The sequence below is a fragment of the Siniperca chuatsi genome, linkage group LG15, assembly GCF_020085105.1.
Source record: "Siniperca chuatsi isolate FFG_IHB_CAS linkage group LG15, ASM2008510v1, whole genome shotgun sequence".
In the NCBI taxonomy this organism is placed as follows: Eukaryota; Metazoa; Chordata; class Actinopteri; order Centrarchiformes; family Sinipercidae; genus Siniperca; species Siniperca chuatsi.
The window spans coordinates 5284138-5302326 of NC_058056.1; the positions used below are offsets into that span (position 1 = coordinate 5284138).

The following is an 18189-nucleotide window of genomic DNA, read 5'->3' on the forward strand; positions in this document are numbered from 1 at the left end:
ATATAGAAAAGGCAAAACTGGCAGAAACATAAAAGTTCTCAGTTCAGAAAATGTATTAGTAAGTGTAGGGACAATATTCTAGTGCAGAATACAGATGTAACTGAAAGAAAAACTACAGTACAACAAGAGAAAGTTTAGACTTACCTTTCAGTTTGTTTGAATTAAAAAGGGCCATTTCAAATACGCAGAAATCATCACCAGGAAAAGACGGCATTTGCTACAGTATGTCAGCTCATATGGAAGACAGTGCACTCCTTGTAGTATTAAGGTTGTTTAATAAAGTTTGGGACACAGGAAAAATTCCAGTTGCATGGAAACAGTCAACCATTGTACCAATTTTGAAACCCGGTAAAGACCCATCAGACCCCTCAAGCTATAGACTAATAGCACTTACTTCACAATTAGGGAAAACTATGGAGCAAATGGTAACCGAGAGGCTAACATACTTTCTAGAAAGTGGAGAATTGTTTTCTCCTTTTCAAAGTGGGTTTCGTAAAGGAAGAAATACAATGGACTCTATCTTACGCCTAGATTCATAAATTAGGAAAGCCCAAATAAACAAGGAAATAGTGGTAGTCGTCCTTTTTGATGTAGAAAAAGCATATGATATGTTGTGGAAGGAAGGACTACTTATCAAATTAAGTAAGTTAGGGGTGGGTGGCAGGTTATATAACTGGGTGCTGGACTTCCTAATTGGCAGGACAATAAAGGTAAGGGTAGGTACAGAGTACTCAAGAGTATACAAAGTTGAGAATGGGAAGTGTTTGCAGTCCATTTAATTTTTTTTTTTTAAATTATGATTAATGATATCTTTGAACAAATCAAGAAAGGTATAAGGAAATCTCTGTTTGCGGATGACAGAGCCTTATGAATTCCATCATGATAGGGAGTGCTTCCCAAAGCTTCTCTCAGCTGTTGAACGATACATTAATGTATTTCACTGGTCAATGTTAAGGTTTTATCCAGTCTCCTATATTTCCACAAATTAAGACATCTTAATTTCATTCACTGCTTTATCGGGTACACTGGTCATTCACTCATTTATCAGTTATTCATTGCTGTATTCATAACATTCATCGCTGCATTTATCCATTCCTTTGTGTGTCTAGTAGTTAGTAGTCATTGCCCTTCATTTTCTGTAACTTACTTTCAGTCACTTTACATATTCGTTCCTTATTTTACCTCTTGCTACCTGATTTCAGATTAATTCCCTCACAAAGCAAATGTTTGCATTGTCTCTTGACTGATCAAGAGAAACGGCTTAGTGCAAAACTGAGGTAAATTTTAACTACGTTTGTCTTTGTAAGACAGAAGGGGGAAAAAACAAGAATCTGTCACAACCACACACTTTACTTTCCCTGCAATTGTCAAAATGATTCCAATAATAAACAATTCCAATATTCTGTCAAATCTGGTGAAGACAAAAGGAAATTCCTACAGCGATAAAAGATGTTCATCCTCATACGGTTTGGCACATTTTCTTTTATTTCAAAATTAGATTATGAAACATTTATTTGGGTGTTTGACCTAAAATCTAAGTATTTTCATATTTAATTTTGTATTGCAAAATTATGAAACAGAAAAATGGAATTTATCCTTATTACTCAATTAAATGTTTTTTTTTAATTTGTATGATGGAATAAATATTTAGAGTTTATATTTTTCAGAATCCTTCAGTTACTCTCGGGAAGTTGTATCCTACTTCCCTGTAGTTATTAATACAAAAATGCCTATTAAATAGATCTGAAATAACTGCATATGACTGTAGTGTTTAGCTTTGTACACCTTGTAACACATCTTTCCCTCATGAATAAAACTAGTAAAGTGACCTTTCAATTCAATGTAATTATTCAATATGATATTACAGATAATTATTTAAAAAAGCAACTTGCCGAAACAGAAGGTACAGAATAATCAGGATTATTTTTATTAACTCATCTTCAGTTTCAATAATATCATTACAGAAAAAAACATCCTCTTCATTATATTTGTACAGTAGTAGTAGAATGCTGTTTCATTGCTTCATTACAAGTGCTGGTCATAGTTTATAGTGTGTGCAGTGTGACACTGAGTTCAGTCCAGTGTTCACGTATCACTCAGTACAAAGGCAGTTTAACAATAACCTGCTTCTTCTTATTCAAATGAATCTATCTGGGTTTGATTGGTCCTCTTTGGGCAGGTGCCAGGACATGCTCTGATGCTGCGCACATGTCATAACGAGTTTATTGTAAATATAAGCTGCCTAAAAGATAAATGTGATAAGTCTTTTAATTTAATACTTTTTAAATTTAATTTGGATGCAGGCCTTCCACTGAATGAATGACCACCCTTAAACTGCTGCAAAAAATGTCATTTGTTCTTCCACTTTGTCTTATATAACATGAACCCAGCATGAGCCACTGACAGATATATATGGTGCATTTGAGGTAACTGAGAAGTTTCTGACATCTGAGCTAGAGAAATAAATGAGAAGACAGTGTTGGTTCCAGAGCCTGGACTTTGAAGCTCTTCTTATGCACCAATAATTGCATCAAGAACTGCCATAAATGTAATTTAGTCAGATCAGAAGTCCCGCCCAGGTGCTGCACCCTGGTCTCACGCATGGAATGGAACCTGCCCAAAGAGAAAGACATGCCCCCTTTATGGGGATGCTAGTGTGGAGAAGGAGGGGAGGAAAAAAGTTGGTGGAGAGGGCGGAACGAGGGGAGTGGTGAAGGAAGACTGCATCAGCCTATCAAGAGAGGGGTCAAAGCTCAGAAATTCTGACTAGTGCTGCATTCAGGTCATAAAGGAAAGGTAGAACACATGAGCTTCTGATCCGGAAGTTAACACTTCATATCTGAAGCGTGAAGATTAACCGACATCTTGAAAAAACATCAATTATTAAATTCAAATAAGTAAAAGAGCTTTGTACCAGTTATTCCAGTATAACCTGAATGCAGCATTAGACCTTTGACCATGTGGGTTTGTTTGGCACTGATAGGAAGAATCAGAGGAACTAGAGGAGTTAAGGTATGGTGCATTGGTGAATGCTTGGGACTCTCAGATTGCATATGATGCATTTGAATGGTCCTTGTTAATTGGTAAACAATTTAAGTTCAGTGCTTTATCAGTGGGATACAGCAGCCAACTGGCCTACTAACTTGTTAATGCTAAGCTTTTATAGTGGGCTAAATATCAAACAAAGTTTTCTATATTTGTCAGTGTTGCTTGGACTACGTACAGTACATTGAGAGAAAAGCAGTCAAATGATGTAGTTTGTTTTAGAGCCTTTAACTGTGTTGGTTCTTTTGACTTTAACAAGCACCTTAACACTGTCATGGTAGAAATACAACAGTTGTGTAGTGTACGAGCACCTGAACGTGACACCCTGCTTTCAAGTGATGTCGGGTCAGCGTTTTCTCTGAGTTGGGAAAACAGTATGTTACAACTCACTCAAGCAGCTCTTTCATTCTTGTTTGTTGGTTTGAAAAAAGATGGGAGGCGCCTGATTGGCCAAACAGAAGCCAGCCATTGAGACTAGCTGTCAACTAGGTAGTCATTCATCTTTGGCTACTTAAAGGAGAAGGCTGATAATATTCTAAATTTTTCTTACCATCAACAAATCCCATGAAAGGCCCAAAACCAACAATGAAAAGATCCTACTAACAAGTGTTGTGTGTGTATTCAAAGCCTGATACATCTTCTTCCTCTGTGCCATAGATCTCCATTGTTGTTATTGAAAACACCAATGAGCCACACAATTGCACTGGGTGACATGTTCCTTCATTACCATGACCAAACACACTAGTTAATTCTAAAGCGCACTAATTTACATGTTATATCTTTTTTGTTTAATGTGTTCAACAACTGAATTGTAAAAATGAAAATTGTTGGTTTTGGTCATTTTTGGGATTTGTTGATAATAAGAAAATAATTTAATATCACAAGCATTTTCCTGTAATAGTGGTAAAAATGTAAATACCACATTTATCAAAGACTGTCTAAGTATTTCAATTTCGTACTGTAGTTTTATGGTGTAAACTATAAACTTGTGTAAGGTAAATCTTACACCACTTCAATGCAGGATTAGGGCTATACTATCTGATATGAAGTTCCTCCCTGACTACCGATCACAGAAGTCATTATGGATTTTATTATAACAATTATATTTGTATTTGATGTTGGACCAGAGAAATCATTCTGGTGTCGCCAGAGAGGATTTTCCTGCCTCGCACTGCCTTAAAGCTGAGCCACTCACCCACCTGAAAGTGTTTCATGGCTTTCATTGAGAGTCATGATGAGTTTTAGTGTCTCAGTATGGTTTGAAAGTGTTATATCTGGAGAAAAAAAATAGAAAACAAATATCCTTGTATTTTTTCCTTTTTTGGCAAAAAGTCATTTACTGTACTGGCACAAACTATAACAGCAGCTCCAACCAAAAGATGTCTTTTTAAGCCTGTAGTTCATATTTCTGTCAATACTGATGTTTGGGTCAGTGTGTTCCTGCAGGGAGGGGTTTCTATATCTGGATAGAGGATGCCAGAGCGGAAAAGAAAAGAAGGGGGAGAGAAGGAAGTAGGGGAAAGTCTCTATATCTACCAGGGAAAAATGTTGAACGCACAAAGCAAATGAACAGGAGAGAAGAGGGCATGATTACTACTAAGATGATAATATTCAATAATAACCATGATAATAATAATAATAATAATAGAATATTAATTAAGAATACCAATCTTTATCATCAGGATAATAATAATAATAATAGTAATAATAATAATAATAATATTACAGAATAAATCTCATTTTATTTTATTTTTTTTTTCACATTTTTTCTCCATTGAAATACAGTGATCTCCTCAGAGCAGACCAATGAGGATTCAGCCTCCGCTGGCTCCGATTGGCTGTTGCATATGACATCACAGCTAATGGTGACCAGGTAGACATGCATCACTTCCTGCCCCCGCCCGTTTCCTGTCCAGACAGGAAGTCCTGGCACTGCCATGGTAATCGGTAGCGAGTGACATTGAAGTCTGGGGAGATAATATTTTTGTGTTACATTCAGTGTATATGCAGGAATCCTGAAGTTAAATTTAATACTTTTTAAGACCTTTTTTAAGATCCTTTCCATACATTTTGAGACCTCATCGCTACTTCAAGTTCAGTGACTAACCCAATGCGAGGTTTATTATAAAGAGTAATATCAGTAATCAGGCATGTGATTGGCAAAGGACAAAAAAGCAGGGGGGTGTTATTCGATGTTATTTGACTAAAAACTTTGCATTTTCCCATAAATTTAGACTATTATCATTACAATAATTATAAAAAAAAACATGTTGTAGTCACATTACACTCAGACATTAGCAAGAAAAAAGTGAAACAAATATGCTCATTGATGAAGTAAGTGCAATGTCACATTTTTGTGAGTGATTGCACTATGTGCCATAAAAAATAATAATCACAAAATAACATTGGTTTAAGAAGGCTTATAGTGAAGGGATCAGAACTACGATTTATATTCTCTCATATTCACAAAGTCAGGGTGAAGCCACAAACCAGCTGTAGGGGTGGGTATCGTTAGGATTTTATCTTTATCTTATTGTTGTTTTTTTTAATTAGCATTTATTTTAAAAGAATACATTCTAAACAGAATTAGAATTGATTTATATTTTAAATATAACAAATTATTGTTTATAGAGAAGCAACAGTAAGGTTTACAACAGCAAAGTCATTATGTACACTCAATAATATCTCACTGGAAACAAATCTAAAATGTCAGTAAAATAAGCCTAATATTCCTGACATCAAAATACTGAGTGAAGTTTAGAAAGAATGAACACAGACATTCACTATCAGTCCATCCTCCTGTCCTCTGTCCTCCTCCCTCTGCGGCTGCAGTGATTTACTGCCTGGCTGCAAGTACCGCTATGAGAATATAACATACCTGCATCATAGCCGTCCAATGACCATGACGTCCACAACCTCTCCCTTATGTAGTTCCACATACTGCTCTGTTTTAGGAGGTAACATCAGCAGACCGTTGGCGCTACGCATTGACATTAGCCTGCTGGATACCTGGTTGCCTGGAGAAAGAGGAACAGAGAGTATGTTTATGTGTGTGTGTGTGTGTGAGGTATGTGTGCAGTATTTACCATATTTTAAAAATGTATATATACTGAATATAACTGTTTAGAATTAAAGGATATAATTCTCCAAAGAAGCTATGGTGATCTTAACAATGTAAATAAAATTTTCAAAGTAATTTTTATTTCATTTGGTGCACACATGTAATTTCCTGTCCTATTAATTACAGCGGAAACTAACTGTTTGGTTGGTCCATCAGTAATTAAGGTCCCATCAAAACGGACACCTTTTTCAAAACACAACCTATTTTAAGGTGAATTTTAAGTATTTATACATTGCTGTTTGCACCACAGATGGCTCCATGTAGGGAAAACACTGGTGTGTGTGTGTGTGTGTGTGTGAGCGCACGCAATGTGTGTGTATGTACGTCCTGTGCTTACCTGTGCTTTGTGCCCAGGGCAGTGGCTCTTGGTGATGCCAGGTGAGAATACAGCGGTGGTACTCTGGTCTGGGATCCAGCTTCACATCACAGGAAAGCTGAAATACAGGCCCACAAAATGTTACTAAACATATTAAATATGGATTTTATATTGTCCAAAACCACAAATTTAAGGGTTTTATTGGTATAAAAACATTGTTATCTAGGTACTAAATTGTTAGCAGCTCTTCTGGGAAATACAATTATTCTTTCTCACTGAGAATTAGATGAAGAGATCAATACCATTCTCATGTCTGTACACTGAATATGAAGGGGTTTAAACAAATGAGATATAACGTGTGCATTAGTGTGATTTGGGGTGCTGGTAGGTGGATTTTGTTACCTTTGGACAGAGCCAGGCTAGCAGGCTTCCCCTGTTCCAGTCATTATTCTAAGCTAAGCTAACCGACTGCTGGCTCCAACTACATATTCACAATACAGACATGAGAGGTATTGATCTTCTGATCTAACTCACCAATAAAAGAAAAGAAGCACATTTCCCAAAATGTCAAAATATTGCTTTAACTCAAAGTAAACCACAGACCTTGTTGTGAGCAGTTTCATGAAGGAACTATTTTCTTTCTACATGAAACTGCTCACAACAAGGTCTGTGGATTATCTTGAGTAACGGGTCATGATTTCTGAAAAGAGATAGTGTTGAGTTTTTCAAATGTATTTTTTGGCGCTTTGAGCACCACAAGTGTGAGACATCTCGACAGCCGAAATCTCCAAAACTCGGCAACTCACACAAAAACAATCTAGATGGATAAATAGCACTACAGGTAAGAGAAAAAATATGTATTTTTGATTTTGGGGTGAAATGTCCCTTTTAAAGCTAGGGAAGGAAATGTTGGAGAAACTAGCAAGAGACAGCTAGATTTGGAAAGTTTCCAACTGAAAAAATCCCACCCCGTCCCTTAAGGCCTCCCTCCAAAGCCACTCCCCAAAACACATTTTCATGCACAATGAGTGCACGGGCAGAGTGCGCGCAGGTAGGTAGACAGGCAGGTAGGCCATTACAGGCCTGCGACACAGATAGCGGATTGTTTTCATTTTCCCCCCCAGAGCATTTGATTTATTGATTGCAATCGAGATGTAAAAAGAATTTCAACAAATAAAAAAAATTTAAAAAGTGCTTCTGAAATACATTACCTACCCTAGCTACCACTGCTGCTTGTTATTATAGGTTGTTATTATACTCAATAGCTTATCAATTTAACCATGTGGGTTGGTGATATTCTCTGTGTTTGTTTTGTTTTTTACCCTAGCTTTAATAATTGTAGGTCTGGGGTCCAGAATGCCTTGCATCTTCCTCAGAGCAGGAATCACAAACAGGTTACATGTCACCACTGCAGACACCGGGTTACCTAGAAAACAACACAACACTGGGTTACTAGTGTAACTGTATATTGGAAAATCTGCAAACCACTAACTATACAGTCAGATCATTAGTAGATCATTCATACAATCTATATTAATGCATACACAGCGCAGTGTGTCTACTGTATGTATGCATGCACTAATATCTAGTCTATGTCTTGCACTGTCCTGTGCGTGTCTATGTGTTAACTGCTGATATCTCTTTACACCAGTGTGACCCAGACACGTCCCTTTACATTTATTGTACTTACTATAAATGTATCTTGATGTTATAGTCATAAACAACACAGGAAACCTTGTACAAAGACAACAAAACTCACTGTCAGCAAAACTGTCTGGAGAACACTCAACATAAACACAGAAGTCTGGCTGGGCTGCTATTTTTATAATTCTGATTTGACTACAAATGAAGACATCAAAGTCCATGTCCAAGGGCATTTTCGGAAGATGTTAATTATTTTGCTTAACAGAATTTGTAAAATGTCTTCAGAACAGTGACATACCATACTTGTCAATCAATTATCATAATACTGGCAGATTGGGACAGATCTCAATGGAGGTGAATTGTAACTATAGGTGTAAATATACAAACTAAAGATTATATATATATATATATATATATATATATATATATATATATATATATATATATATATATATATATATATATATATATATATATATATATATATATATATATATATATATATATATATATATATATATATATATATATATAATGCCCTAGTATAAAGGAGGCTGTGGACTAGAAGCTTCAGTTTTCTCATCTCCTCAAGCACTAATTTGTCTTTAATTGCCACCAACAGACATAACAACATTAATGATGGTTACATCTTTAAGCCTTGACCACACCCACACATGAAATACAGTGCCACAAGATGAGTTTAGTGAATCAGGGGTAATGGTACATTTATTTTGCACAGTTAATGCCAAACTGGATTGTTTTCAATGGAAAAAAGGTGTTAAAATCACTTAATGCTGACATAAAATGCTCCCCACAATAACTTAAACCTAAATTATTGTAAAAAAGTTGAATTTTTACAGCTTTTTCCAGCAGCACCAAATATGTCTCGTATTCCAACGATTATTAAAGTAGTAAAGTAGCTTTCTACAGAGGAACAGGATATACCACTAAAATTTTAGTGTGGCTGAGCTATCAAAAAATAGGGGCTGGTCCTGGCCTGTTTAGTTTAAACCACATTTGGTCGTTTTAAAGATGCCTTGAAAAAGACCAAGTTTGGCCGAAACATCTGTGGTACATTGAAATTATTCAATTACAATTCTTTTTCAAAATAAGACCATTCAATGTTTGAAATATTAAAAATATTTTTTATACAAAAGTATGACTGTATAATTGCCAAACACTGACTTACATCCCCTGGTGCCAAACCTTTTGACTTTGTTTTGACTACAATGTCAATGCAGCATGAAATTAGTTATGGATAAGCAGGAAGTGACAGAGGTGACTGAGAGTCAGGGGTTGAGGTCATCATGATAGCTGACGAGAACAAGGACCAGGACAAGTAGCTGGGCAATCAAGAATAAGCATGAATATACTAGGTGAGAGGTTTCCTGGTATAGGACTAAAGACACTATAATTTGGGATCAGCAGTCAATTAACTGAGGGTTACTTAAAGGGCATGGTTTTGTAGACTGATAGGCTTGATAGGCAATTTAAGGAAGGATTTGTGGGGTTAGAGAACCTCTAGGGGTCATTTAGGATTGGAGGGCATGACCAACATTCTAAAGGCAGAGTGAGAAGGGATTTGTAGGGTTCAGTCATTTCAACTTCCTCTGGTTCAAAGAGGGATTTTATGCAGCTGAAGGTCATTTAAGGGCCATTTGGGGTTCAGGGTTGGAACCTAATAGTTCATATTAGTGTTGCCATTAACTGCCTGTGATCACTTATTTTGTGTTTCACTACAGTGTGTTACACAACACAGATGTCATTGGGGGTCACACACTGTTACAGTAACTGTAATAGAAATTTGGAATTCCTTGACTATATATTTTAGCTGCCTGACACTACAGTACACTACTGACACAATAGTGACAACCCCTGCATTGTGTCAAAGGCTTTACAGAAAGTGTTTGAAGCAACAGTAAGTTGGCTTCTAAACATACACTATCCACATGTGCAATCAGAAACACTGAAATTGTACAGTTAAATCTTTGGTTCATCGCTTATCTTCACTGCAATACCCATGACGTATTGCATTACAATGTTTTAGCCCTAATATCTAGCACTGTTTGCGGTAAAAGGAAGAAATCAGGATGTCTTTCCTCCAAGCAGGATGAAAGGGGATCTGTGCAGTCAGAGGTAATTTATGGGTCATTGTGGGTTCAGTTTCAGGACCTACTTCCTCTAGGTGCAGGGGTTAGTGGTTGTCTGGCCTCGGTCTCACTCGGGGCTACGACCTCCAGCAGGGAGGGCCCAGTCTCTCTGAAGTTGAAGTTTCCTTTAATAACAATAGCAATACATATACAGTGCTAGACTGGAGCAAAGACCAACACACTCCAAATCACAAAGGCCCAGACTAAGGCCACAGGACACACTATACTGCAGGATTACTGTGACGACATTACTGACATCTAGCACTGAAAACAACAGTGGAACTGCAACAGTTTTAAACAGCACAAAAGTAAAGTGCTTTAGTCAAAGAGAGACTGGGGGTTCTAAACGGGCCTTTTCAGCCAATATTTTGTGCAGATATCTTACATTTTGTCAAATTGTAAGACAACACTGCATACTGAACACTAAATAGTTAGCAGCTCTTCAAAAGGACAGTTCTGCCGATTTCTAACCTGAACCCTATCTTTTCATTATTTTCCACTGTATCTGTTGGTCCGAACAAAAACAATGTCAGTTGATTCACTATAGAGCAGAGGTTTTCAAACTGTGAAGTGAGGAGGGAGAGACATGAGGCAAAGACACTGTGTGTGGTGAAAGGCACAGGTGCATGCACATGGTCTAAAAACAACGGGAACATAGTTAACCAACATGGTTAACAGTTGCAGCTTCAGCAGTGGCTGTAACACACAGCTCATGAAGGCAATAAAGTTACTGGAGGAACAAAATGTGTTTTGATAACAAAAGAATTGCAGCCTGAAACTACGGGAGCTAAGCTATAACGTACATAAATATTAATGAAATATGATGAACTTTACCTGAAGCTCAGTTTTACTTCGAGAGCATGCGACCCACAAAACTTTGGCATCACTTAGAGATTAAACATGCCGAGTTAGCACGTAAATCACCGAATCTGTCCAAATAGAGACTGAATGGCGTTTTCAGGAGAAAGGAGAGTAGAAAATTTCAGTAAGATTAACCTGAAGGCCTCAAACCAAGCTGCACTGTGGATTACAAAGGTAGTAAAGGCCCATACCACTGGGGAAACATTCATATAGACATTCATAATGTAAGGTTAAACAAAAATGGGAACAGTGTAGTATTATTTTGTGTGCGTGCATGTTTGTGTGTGTCAGACATTGAAAAGCCCTGCTACAGAGCTACCCACGTTTCACTCAAAATGTGCATGTCTCTCCAACAGAGAGTAAAAAACAACATACATTGGCAACGTATGACATCAAAAGAGCCACACCAATTGTTTTCTATGCAAGCCCACATAAAAGCATCTCGACAAGTCAGGTTACACTACTGTGCTATTTCCCAGCGTTGACGCGCAACAATGTTCCAGAAAAGCAGCAATTTGATCACATTTGATCCATGAATTTGCGCATTCAGGCTACTGTATGACTGCAAAGTGCATGCTGTGTGTGCTATGGATGTTAAATGTCACTACACAATGCAGCACTAGACTGGTTCCCCTTAAGTCATAATATGTTGAAAAAGATGCATGTTAGATGTTTTTTGAGCCGTATGCCTTCACAAATAAACTAACTGACAGGATTAGGTCTGAATTTATTTGCATGCTGGAAATTGATCAAGAGATACAGGGTCCAGGGCAAAAATGGGAAGAACTGTCTTTAAAAGGCAGAGTGAGGCAGGTTTTACACACAGGCCAGGACAGAGACTGCTTGAATAAGATGAACCTTCTTCTTATTGGATGTGAAAGCTACTGACTGACCAATCCCTGATTTTAATAACTATTAGTCCAGTATCAGCAATATATCCATCTAACAGTACTATAAACAAACCATATACACCAAGGACAATGACAGCTAGAGTACAGACACACAACACAGGGCTGATGCTACATGTGGGTTCAGGGTTGGATAAATAAAAAATTAAAAAATTAAAAAAAAAAAGAGGAATGGCCAATGTCGCTCAAGCAAGTCAGATTGTCAGAATACACACCGTGGAGGTCTAGTTGCCACCCTGCAACTATATTTGCAAGATGCCTTGCGATCGTGTCTCTGTTCACTCACTCTTTTTCTTGTATGCTCTCTTGTTTATGTTTTTTTAAATGAAACTATCCCTAGCTTCAACTGGGTATCAATGAGCAAACACTTGATTTATGAAAGAAATCACGCCTGAACCAACACAATATATGAATGACAATATATACTAGCAAAAAAACCTGCATCTCGTAATGTGCTACACTGTATCCTTAACTCCTTTTTCAGTGTGCCTGCTGTTCTGGTGCCAAGGTGAAGGTTACATACAGCAAATGGGATATGGCTTCAGATGAACAATCTTAGTGGGCATTGAGCCAAAGAAACACTAAATAGACCATTATGGCAAAGCAGTGGGGTGTCAAAGATGGTCCAGGGGATTGGATAACAAGGAGATACACACTTACTGACACCCAAACAACACACACCCAGTTACTTCAGACATAAATATATTACCTGGCAGAGCAAAGATGAGTTTCCGTGCTCCATCAATGTCAACTGTGGCAAAGGTAGTAGGAAGACTGAGGAACAGAAACACACAGGTCATTATAGTATCAGAGGCAGTGGTAGCATCAGTACAATCAGTAGTACTATTACTACTAGCAGTAGTAGTACTACAATAAGAAGTAATAATATCATCAACATCAGTTGTAGTAGAACAGTAGTAAAATAGCAGTAAAAATGTAAGTAGTAGTAAAAGTAATAATAGCAGAAACAGCAATAGTAGTTACAGTAATTGTGATAATAGTAGTGATGGTCGCACAACCAGTACTAGCAGCAACACTAGAAGCAGTAGTAGAAGAAGCAGTAGTAACACTAGTAGACGAAGTAGAATGGATAGTGACAATAGTAGTATAAGGAGTAGTTAAAGCAGTACAAGCAGTAGCAGTAATAGAAACAGAATGAGTAGTAGCAACATCAGTACTAGTAGTGGAAGTACTAAAATGAGTAGCAGGTGTAGAAGAACCAATAGTAAGTGTAGCAGTAGTTAAAGCAGTAGTAGCAGTAGAAACAGTATTGGCAGTAGTATCAGAAGTAGTGAAAGGGGCAGTAGTAGAAGTAGGAGTAGTATTAATACTTTAGTAATGACAGTAATAAATATAGTGACAGTTGAGTAGTAGTAGCAGTAGAAACTGTAGTGGTAGCAGTAGAAACTGTAGTGGTAGCAGTAGCAGAAGTAGTAGAAGTCATAAAAGCGGTAAACAGCAGAAGTACAGCAGAACAGCAGCAGCACTAGCAGCAGTATAAATAATACGAACAGTGAATGAGCTCATCATATTTCTTACCAGGGGTCAATAAAAAAATGGGTTTGGATATAAAATCATGTTTCCCCCATTTTAAATAACCCCAGCCAGACTCCACCCTCTCCCCTATCTCACCCTGGCTTCATAAAGACTCTTCCAAAGTGGATCTGAGCATGAAGGTCAATATCCAGCACCTGCTTTAGGTAGTCCTGATAAGACACACAAACACAGACAGACTGTGAGACAGAACTGCTTGCATATGTTGTTAGATCAGAAAAACAAAGCTGGAGGATAAACAGTAGGCAAACAAATATATTGGGAAAAAGGTTGATGAAAATTTGGCTGTTTCCTTATTAAAGATCAGAATATCTACTCAACATGTCAGTAAATTCTTCAGTTAGTTTGAGGAGATGGGTCATAGGTGAGAGGTTACCTTCTCTCCCATGGACACACCCCCTGAGGTGATGATGACATCTGCACGACTGATTCCCTCATGGAGAGCTGACAGCAGGTCATCAGGGCTGCAAACACAAGCAGAATACATCAAACTCAGTTTACTAGTCATGAGGAGTGCTACATAGCCTATGAAAACAGCTGTATAATGTCTTCTGTGGCTGTGGAGCAGCGTTGTCAAGTCTGAGAAAATAACCCTGTTGATGTCACATTGATATCATCAGGGTTATGTTGGATTTGGCTTGAAAACTACACATTATTAATGGAAAGCTTGTGTTACAAACTGGAGATGTGAAGTTTGAAAAATGTTTACCAGGCAAGGAGATTCTGACAAAAAGATACAATCAAGTTAGTAGCTTACTACATTTTAGTAACTGTATATTTACTGCAGAAGTCATAGTAAAGCCAAGTATATACAGTACCAATAGTGACACTGATAAAAAATGTGATAATGAGGAGCCGTAGTCACATTACTGGCAGTGGTGAAGTTATTGTGATGAGAATAGGACTAGTGGCAGCAATAGTCATAGCTTTAGCAGTAGTAACAGTAGTAATTTTGCTGGTGGGTGTAATGACAGCAGTAACATTGCTAGTAGTGTCACCACCAACATGAATAGCAGGAACAGTAGTAGTGGTATTTTTGTTTCTTTTTTTGTGTTCATAGTGGTGTTACAGGAACATGAGTTGTACTATTAACAATAGAAATCATTGAACCCTATTTTCGTGGCGGCGCTACGACCAGTGCAAGCAGCGTCCTGACAGTTTGGTATTTTCCTGACCTTGAAATTTACCTTGCCCATCTATCTTGTAATTTCTAATCTGATAATGTGAACAGGCAGAATGTACTTTTGCAAGCTACAACTTATGTTTTTAATTGTATACTTTCACATATATTTCCTGAATGTATGACATTTTTTGTCAAAAGGAAAGGTCTGATGGCAAAACTCAAACTAATCAACTAATCAAATGTAGTCTGTGCAACGTTTGTGTCACCAAACAAAACGTCAGCAGGGCAGAGCAGTTTTTTGTATAAAGCTAAAATGCTCCTACTTGTCTCCAACGATGCCCAGGTTGATGGTGGGATATCCATGTTCCTGGATGGTGGACAGCAGAGTGGAGCGGTTGGAGTCTCTGATTTTCCCTGGGTGGAGGTCATCCTCTGGATTTAACAGCTACACACACACACACACACACACACAAATAGAGGAATTCAACTGGCATCTTGATTCAGCAGCAAACCCACAACTGTAAATGCAAAGATCAAAATAAAAGTATTTGTCTTTTTTCATCTGTTACCTCATTTCCAGTGGACATGACAGCAACCACAGGGAACTTGTGCACGCTGACCTCGGTCACTCCCACTGTAGCAAGCAAGCCAATCTCTGACGGGCCCATGTGTGTTCCTTTAGCCAACACACACTCTCCTCGCCTGATGTCATGACCTATTGGCCTGTGCAGACACACAAACACGTTACAGTCATAATTAGCTAGTGGCTTTCTAATGCAGCTTTGGGAGCAATTAGCTCCCACTTAGTTCCTTTAGCATATTGTGGTTGGTTGTTTTTACCTGATGTCCTGTCCAGGCCGGGCCTGGACCATAATCCTCACCTCCAGCTCCTCTGTGCCCTGAAACAAGCCAGACTGTCAATATCACCATCTCTGCTAACAATACATATACTGTCCATACACAGTGGTGAAGTAAAGTCACAACTGAGGCCATTAGCAAGCACAAACATTTTAATTAGACAGTGTTCAAGGTAACATCCTTACTCGTGCACTTACATCCTCAGACTCCCTCAGAAGCTCTGTATCTTCTACTTGGACCACAGCATCGGCTCCACAAGGAATCGGAGCCCCGGTCGTCACTCTCATCACCTGGCCTGGCATCACTGTATGGGTGGGCTGCGCACACACACGAACACACACACACACACATTTAGTGTGTCAGGTGATTCTAGGACAGTGTATTTCAGTAACTGTACATTTACTTCAGAAGTCAAAGTAGAGCCAAGTATATACAGTGCCAATATTGACACTGATGAAAAAATTTGATAATGAGGAACAGTAGTCACATTACTGGCAGTGGTAGTAAAGTTATTGTGATGAGAATAGGACTAGTGGCAGCAATAGTCATAGCTTTAGCAGTAGTAATTTTACTGGTGGGTGTAATGACAGCAGTAACATTGATAGTAGTGTCACCGCCAAAATGAATAGCAGGAGCAGTAGTAGTGGAATTTTTTTTATTTTTTTTATTTTCTTTTATGTGGTCATAGTGGTGTTACAGGAAAATGAGTTATACTACTAACAGTAGAAATCATTGAGCCCTATTTTCGTGGCAGCACTAAGACCAGTGCAAGCAGCACTCAGACAGTTTGGTATTTTTTCCTGACCTTGAAATTTACCTTGGCCATCTATCTTGTAATTTCTAATCTGATAATGTAAGGTTCTGACAGTGGGAGGTTCATTCAAATGAAGCAGCACAAAGCGACTTGTTGGTATTTTGGTGGAAAAGTCAGGTTTATTTCTGGGACAAAGTGACTCAAATTATGGAATAAGGCTAATTTCCTTCAATACTCCACAAGCAGTAGATGCATTTAAATCTGCATCAAAAAGAAAAGTTTAATATGATGAAAGCAAGACTGTCAGTAAATCAGCTGTACTGATCTATTACCGTTATCCACAGCTGCTCTATACTGTACAATAGCCTTCTCCTGCAGTTTATTAAATCCATGCAGCCATCTGAAGGCAGCAGGAGAGATATCTGTGATAAATGCGCAGCCTACAATCTGAGAAGTGCCGCACCCCAGCACAGTGCAATTGAGTACAGCTATCCACTATGTTTACCTTGATTAAATAATATGCAAATAACGCCAGGGTAAATGGTAAATGGACTGTACTTAAATAGCGCCTTTCTGACTACTCAAAGCGCTTCAAAGTAACTACACACACTTTTGCACAAATCACACTGGTCAGATATAACAGTTTTATTAATCCTTGGCTAGCATTATTCCTGTGCATCATTGCCTCCTTTTTCAATGTTTATGGCAAAAAGTGGCGTGTCATGTTTTATTCTTGAATTGCATTAGAATGCATGTAACATACAGTATATGATGTTGATTTATTACTTAAATCACGGTGTTGCAAAAGATAACTGGCGACATTAGTGGAATAAAATGATCAGATTTGTAATATCTCAATATCTCCACAGACAGAAACTCAACTGTAAAACACACCCTCTGCCTCTGGGTGCAGATTTGTGGTGCTATGTGTTCACAAGAAGCTCTCCCTATTTGTTGAGTTATTGCTGTCATGCTTTACTATGATTGGTTCAGCTGTTTCAGAGCTATGAGACCAGTGTATGACTGGCTGAGAGTGTATATACAGTTTGTACGTCCAAGACCTACCACTTTGCGCTGGTCATTGAGCTTGCACCATTAAAATAGGGCACATAGTATTACTAGTAGCAGAAATTATTAATAGTAGTGCTACTATTAGTGAAGGTAGTATATTTATTTAGCAGTGTTACTCACAGTGCTTAATGTAGTGGTAGGACTTAAATAACTAGTAATGTTTGTATTAGTGGAAGTGCTAATAGTTTGTGTTGTTAGCAGTGTTAAAAGTAACACTAATGGTACTAGGTCATGTTATTCAAGACTCTTAACATCACCGAAGTGTTAGTGTATTAGGGCTGACCTGTTGTCCAGCCTGTGATTCTCCCATGATGAAGCGATCTCCTGGACCATCAGCAGCTACAGGTCAATAATAATGATGTTAATCAAGGACATTTATGGAAATTAGATCCTGACTACAAATTTTTAAGATTCAAGTGGCAGTTAAGACGACAGTTTAAATACAGAATACTGTGTGATGAATTTGCTCATTAATTATTTCGATGCCAACAAGTATGGGATCAATATCATGCCATATATCGAAACTAAAAAAATAAAAACTTTGAAAGCTTGAAAACTAATAAAAAAGGTTTTACAAGATTGAAACTAAGTTTTGAAGGCTTGCAAAATGTTTTGATAGGCTGGAAAAAATTATTAAAATCTCTGCAAACATTGTTTTCTAGGTTTGAAACTTTGGAAAATCTGATGATCTGAAACTTTGAGACTGGAACATGTAATTGGCATTAAAGGAACCGCACTAAGCTGGTTTAAATCCTATCTATCAGATCGATCTCAGTTTTTACAT

General features: G+C 37.8%; 1 protein-coding gene across 4 annotated transcripts in view; it reads right to left on the bottom strand.

Moving 5' to 3' along the window:
• Positions 1–1904: 1904 nt before the first annotated feature.
• gphna (gephyrin a) overlaps positions 1905–18189 on the bottom strand; it is a 39521-nt gene continuing 23236 nt past the window's right edge. For 2 of the 4 annotated variants that reach the window (XM_044166419.1, XM_044166416.1), the window contains 13 exons: positions 17689–17744; positions 15778–15897; positions 15563–15621; positions 15292–15445; positions 15046–15167; positions 13976–14063; positions 13678–13751; positions 12755–12819; positions 10303–10401; positions 7805–7908; positions 6504–6600; positions 5924–6062; positions 1905–5012 (listed from right to left, as the gene is read on the bottom strand). In XM_044166419.1, the coding sequence (XP_044022354.1) occupies positions 5929–6062; positions 6504–6600; positions 7805–7908; positions 10303–10401; positions 12755–12819; positions 13678–13751; positions 13976–14063; positions 15046–15167; positions 15292–15445; positions 15563–15621; positions 15778–15897; positions 17689–17744 (1172 nt within the window). In that variant the 3' untranslated portion in view covers positions 1905–5012; positions 5924–5928. The remainder of the gene's footprint in view (positions 5013–5923; positions 6063–6503; positions 6601–7804; positions 7909–10302; positions 10402–12754; positions 12820–13677; positions 13752–13975; positions 14064–15045; positions 15168–15291; positions 15446–15562; positions 15622–15777; positions 15898–17688; positions 17745–18189) is intronic. The other 2 variants (XM_044166420.1, XM_044166418.1) reach the window with 1 other exon arrangement.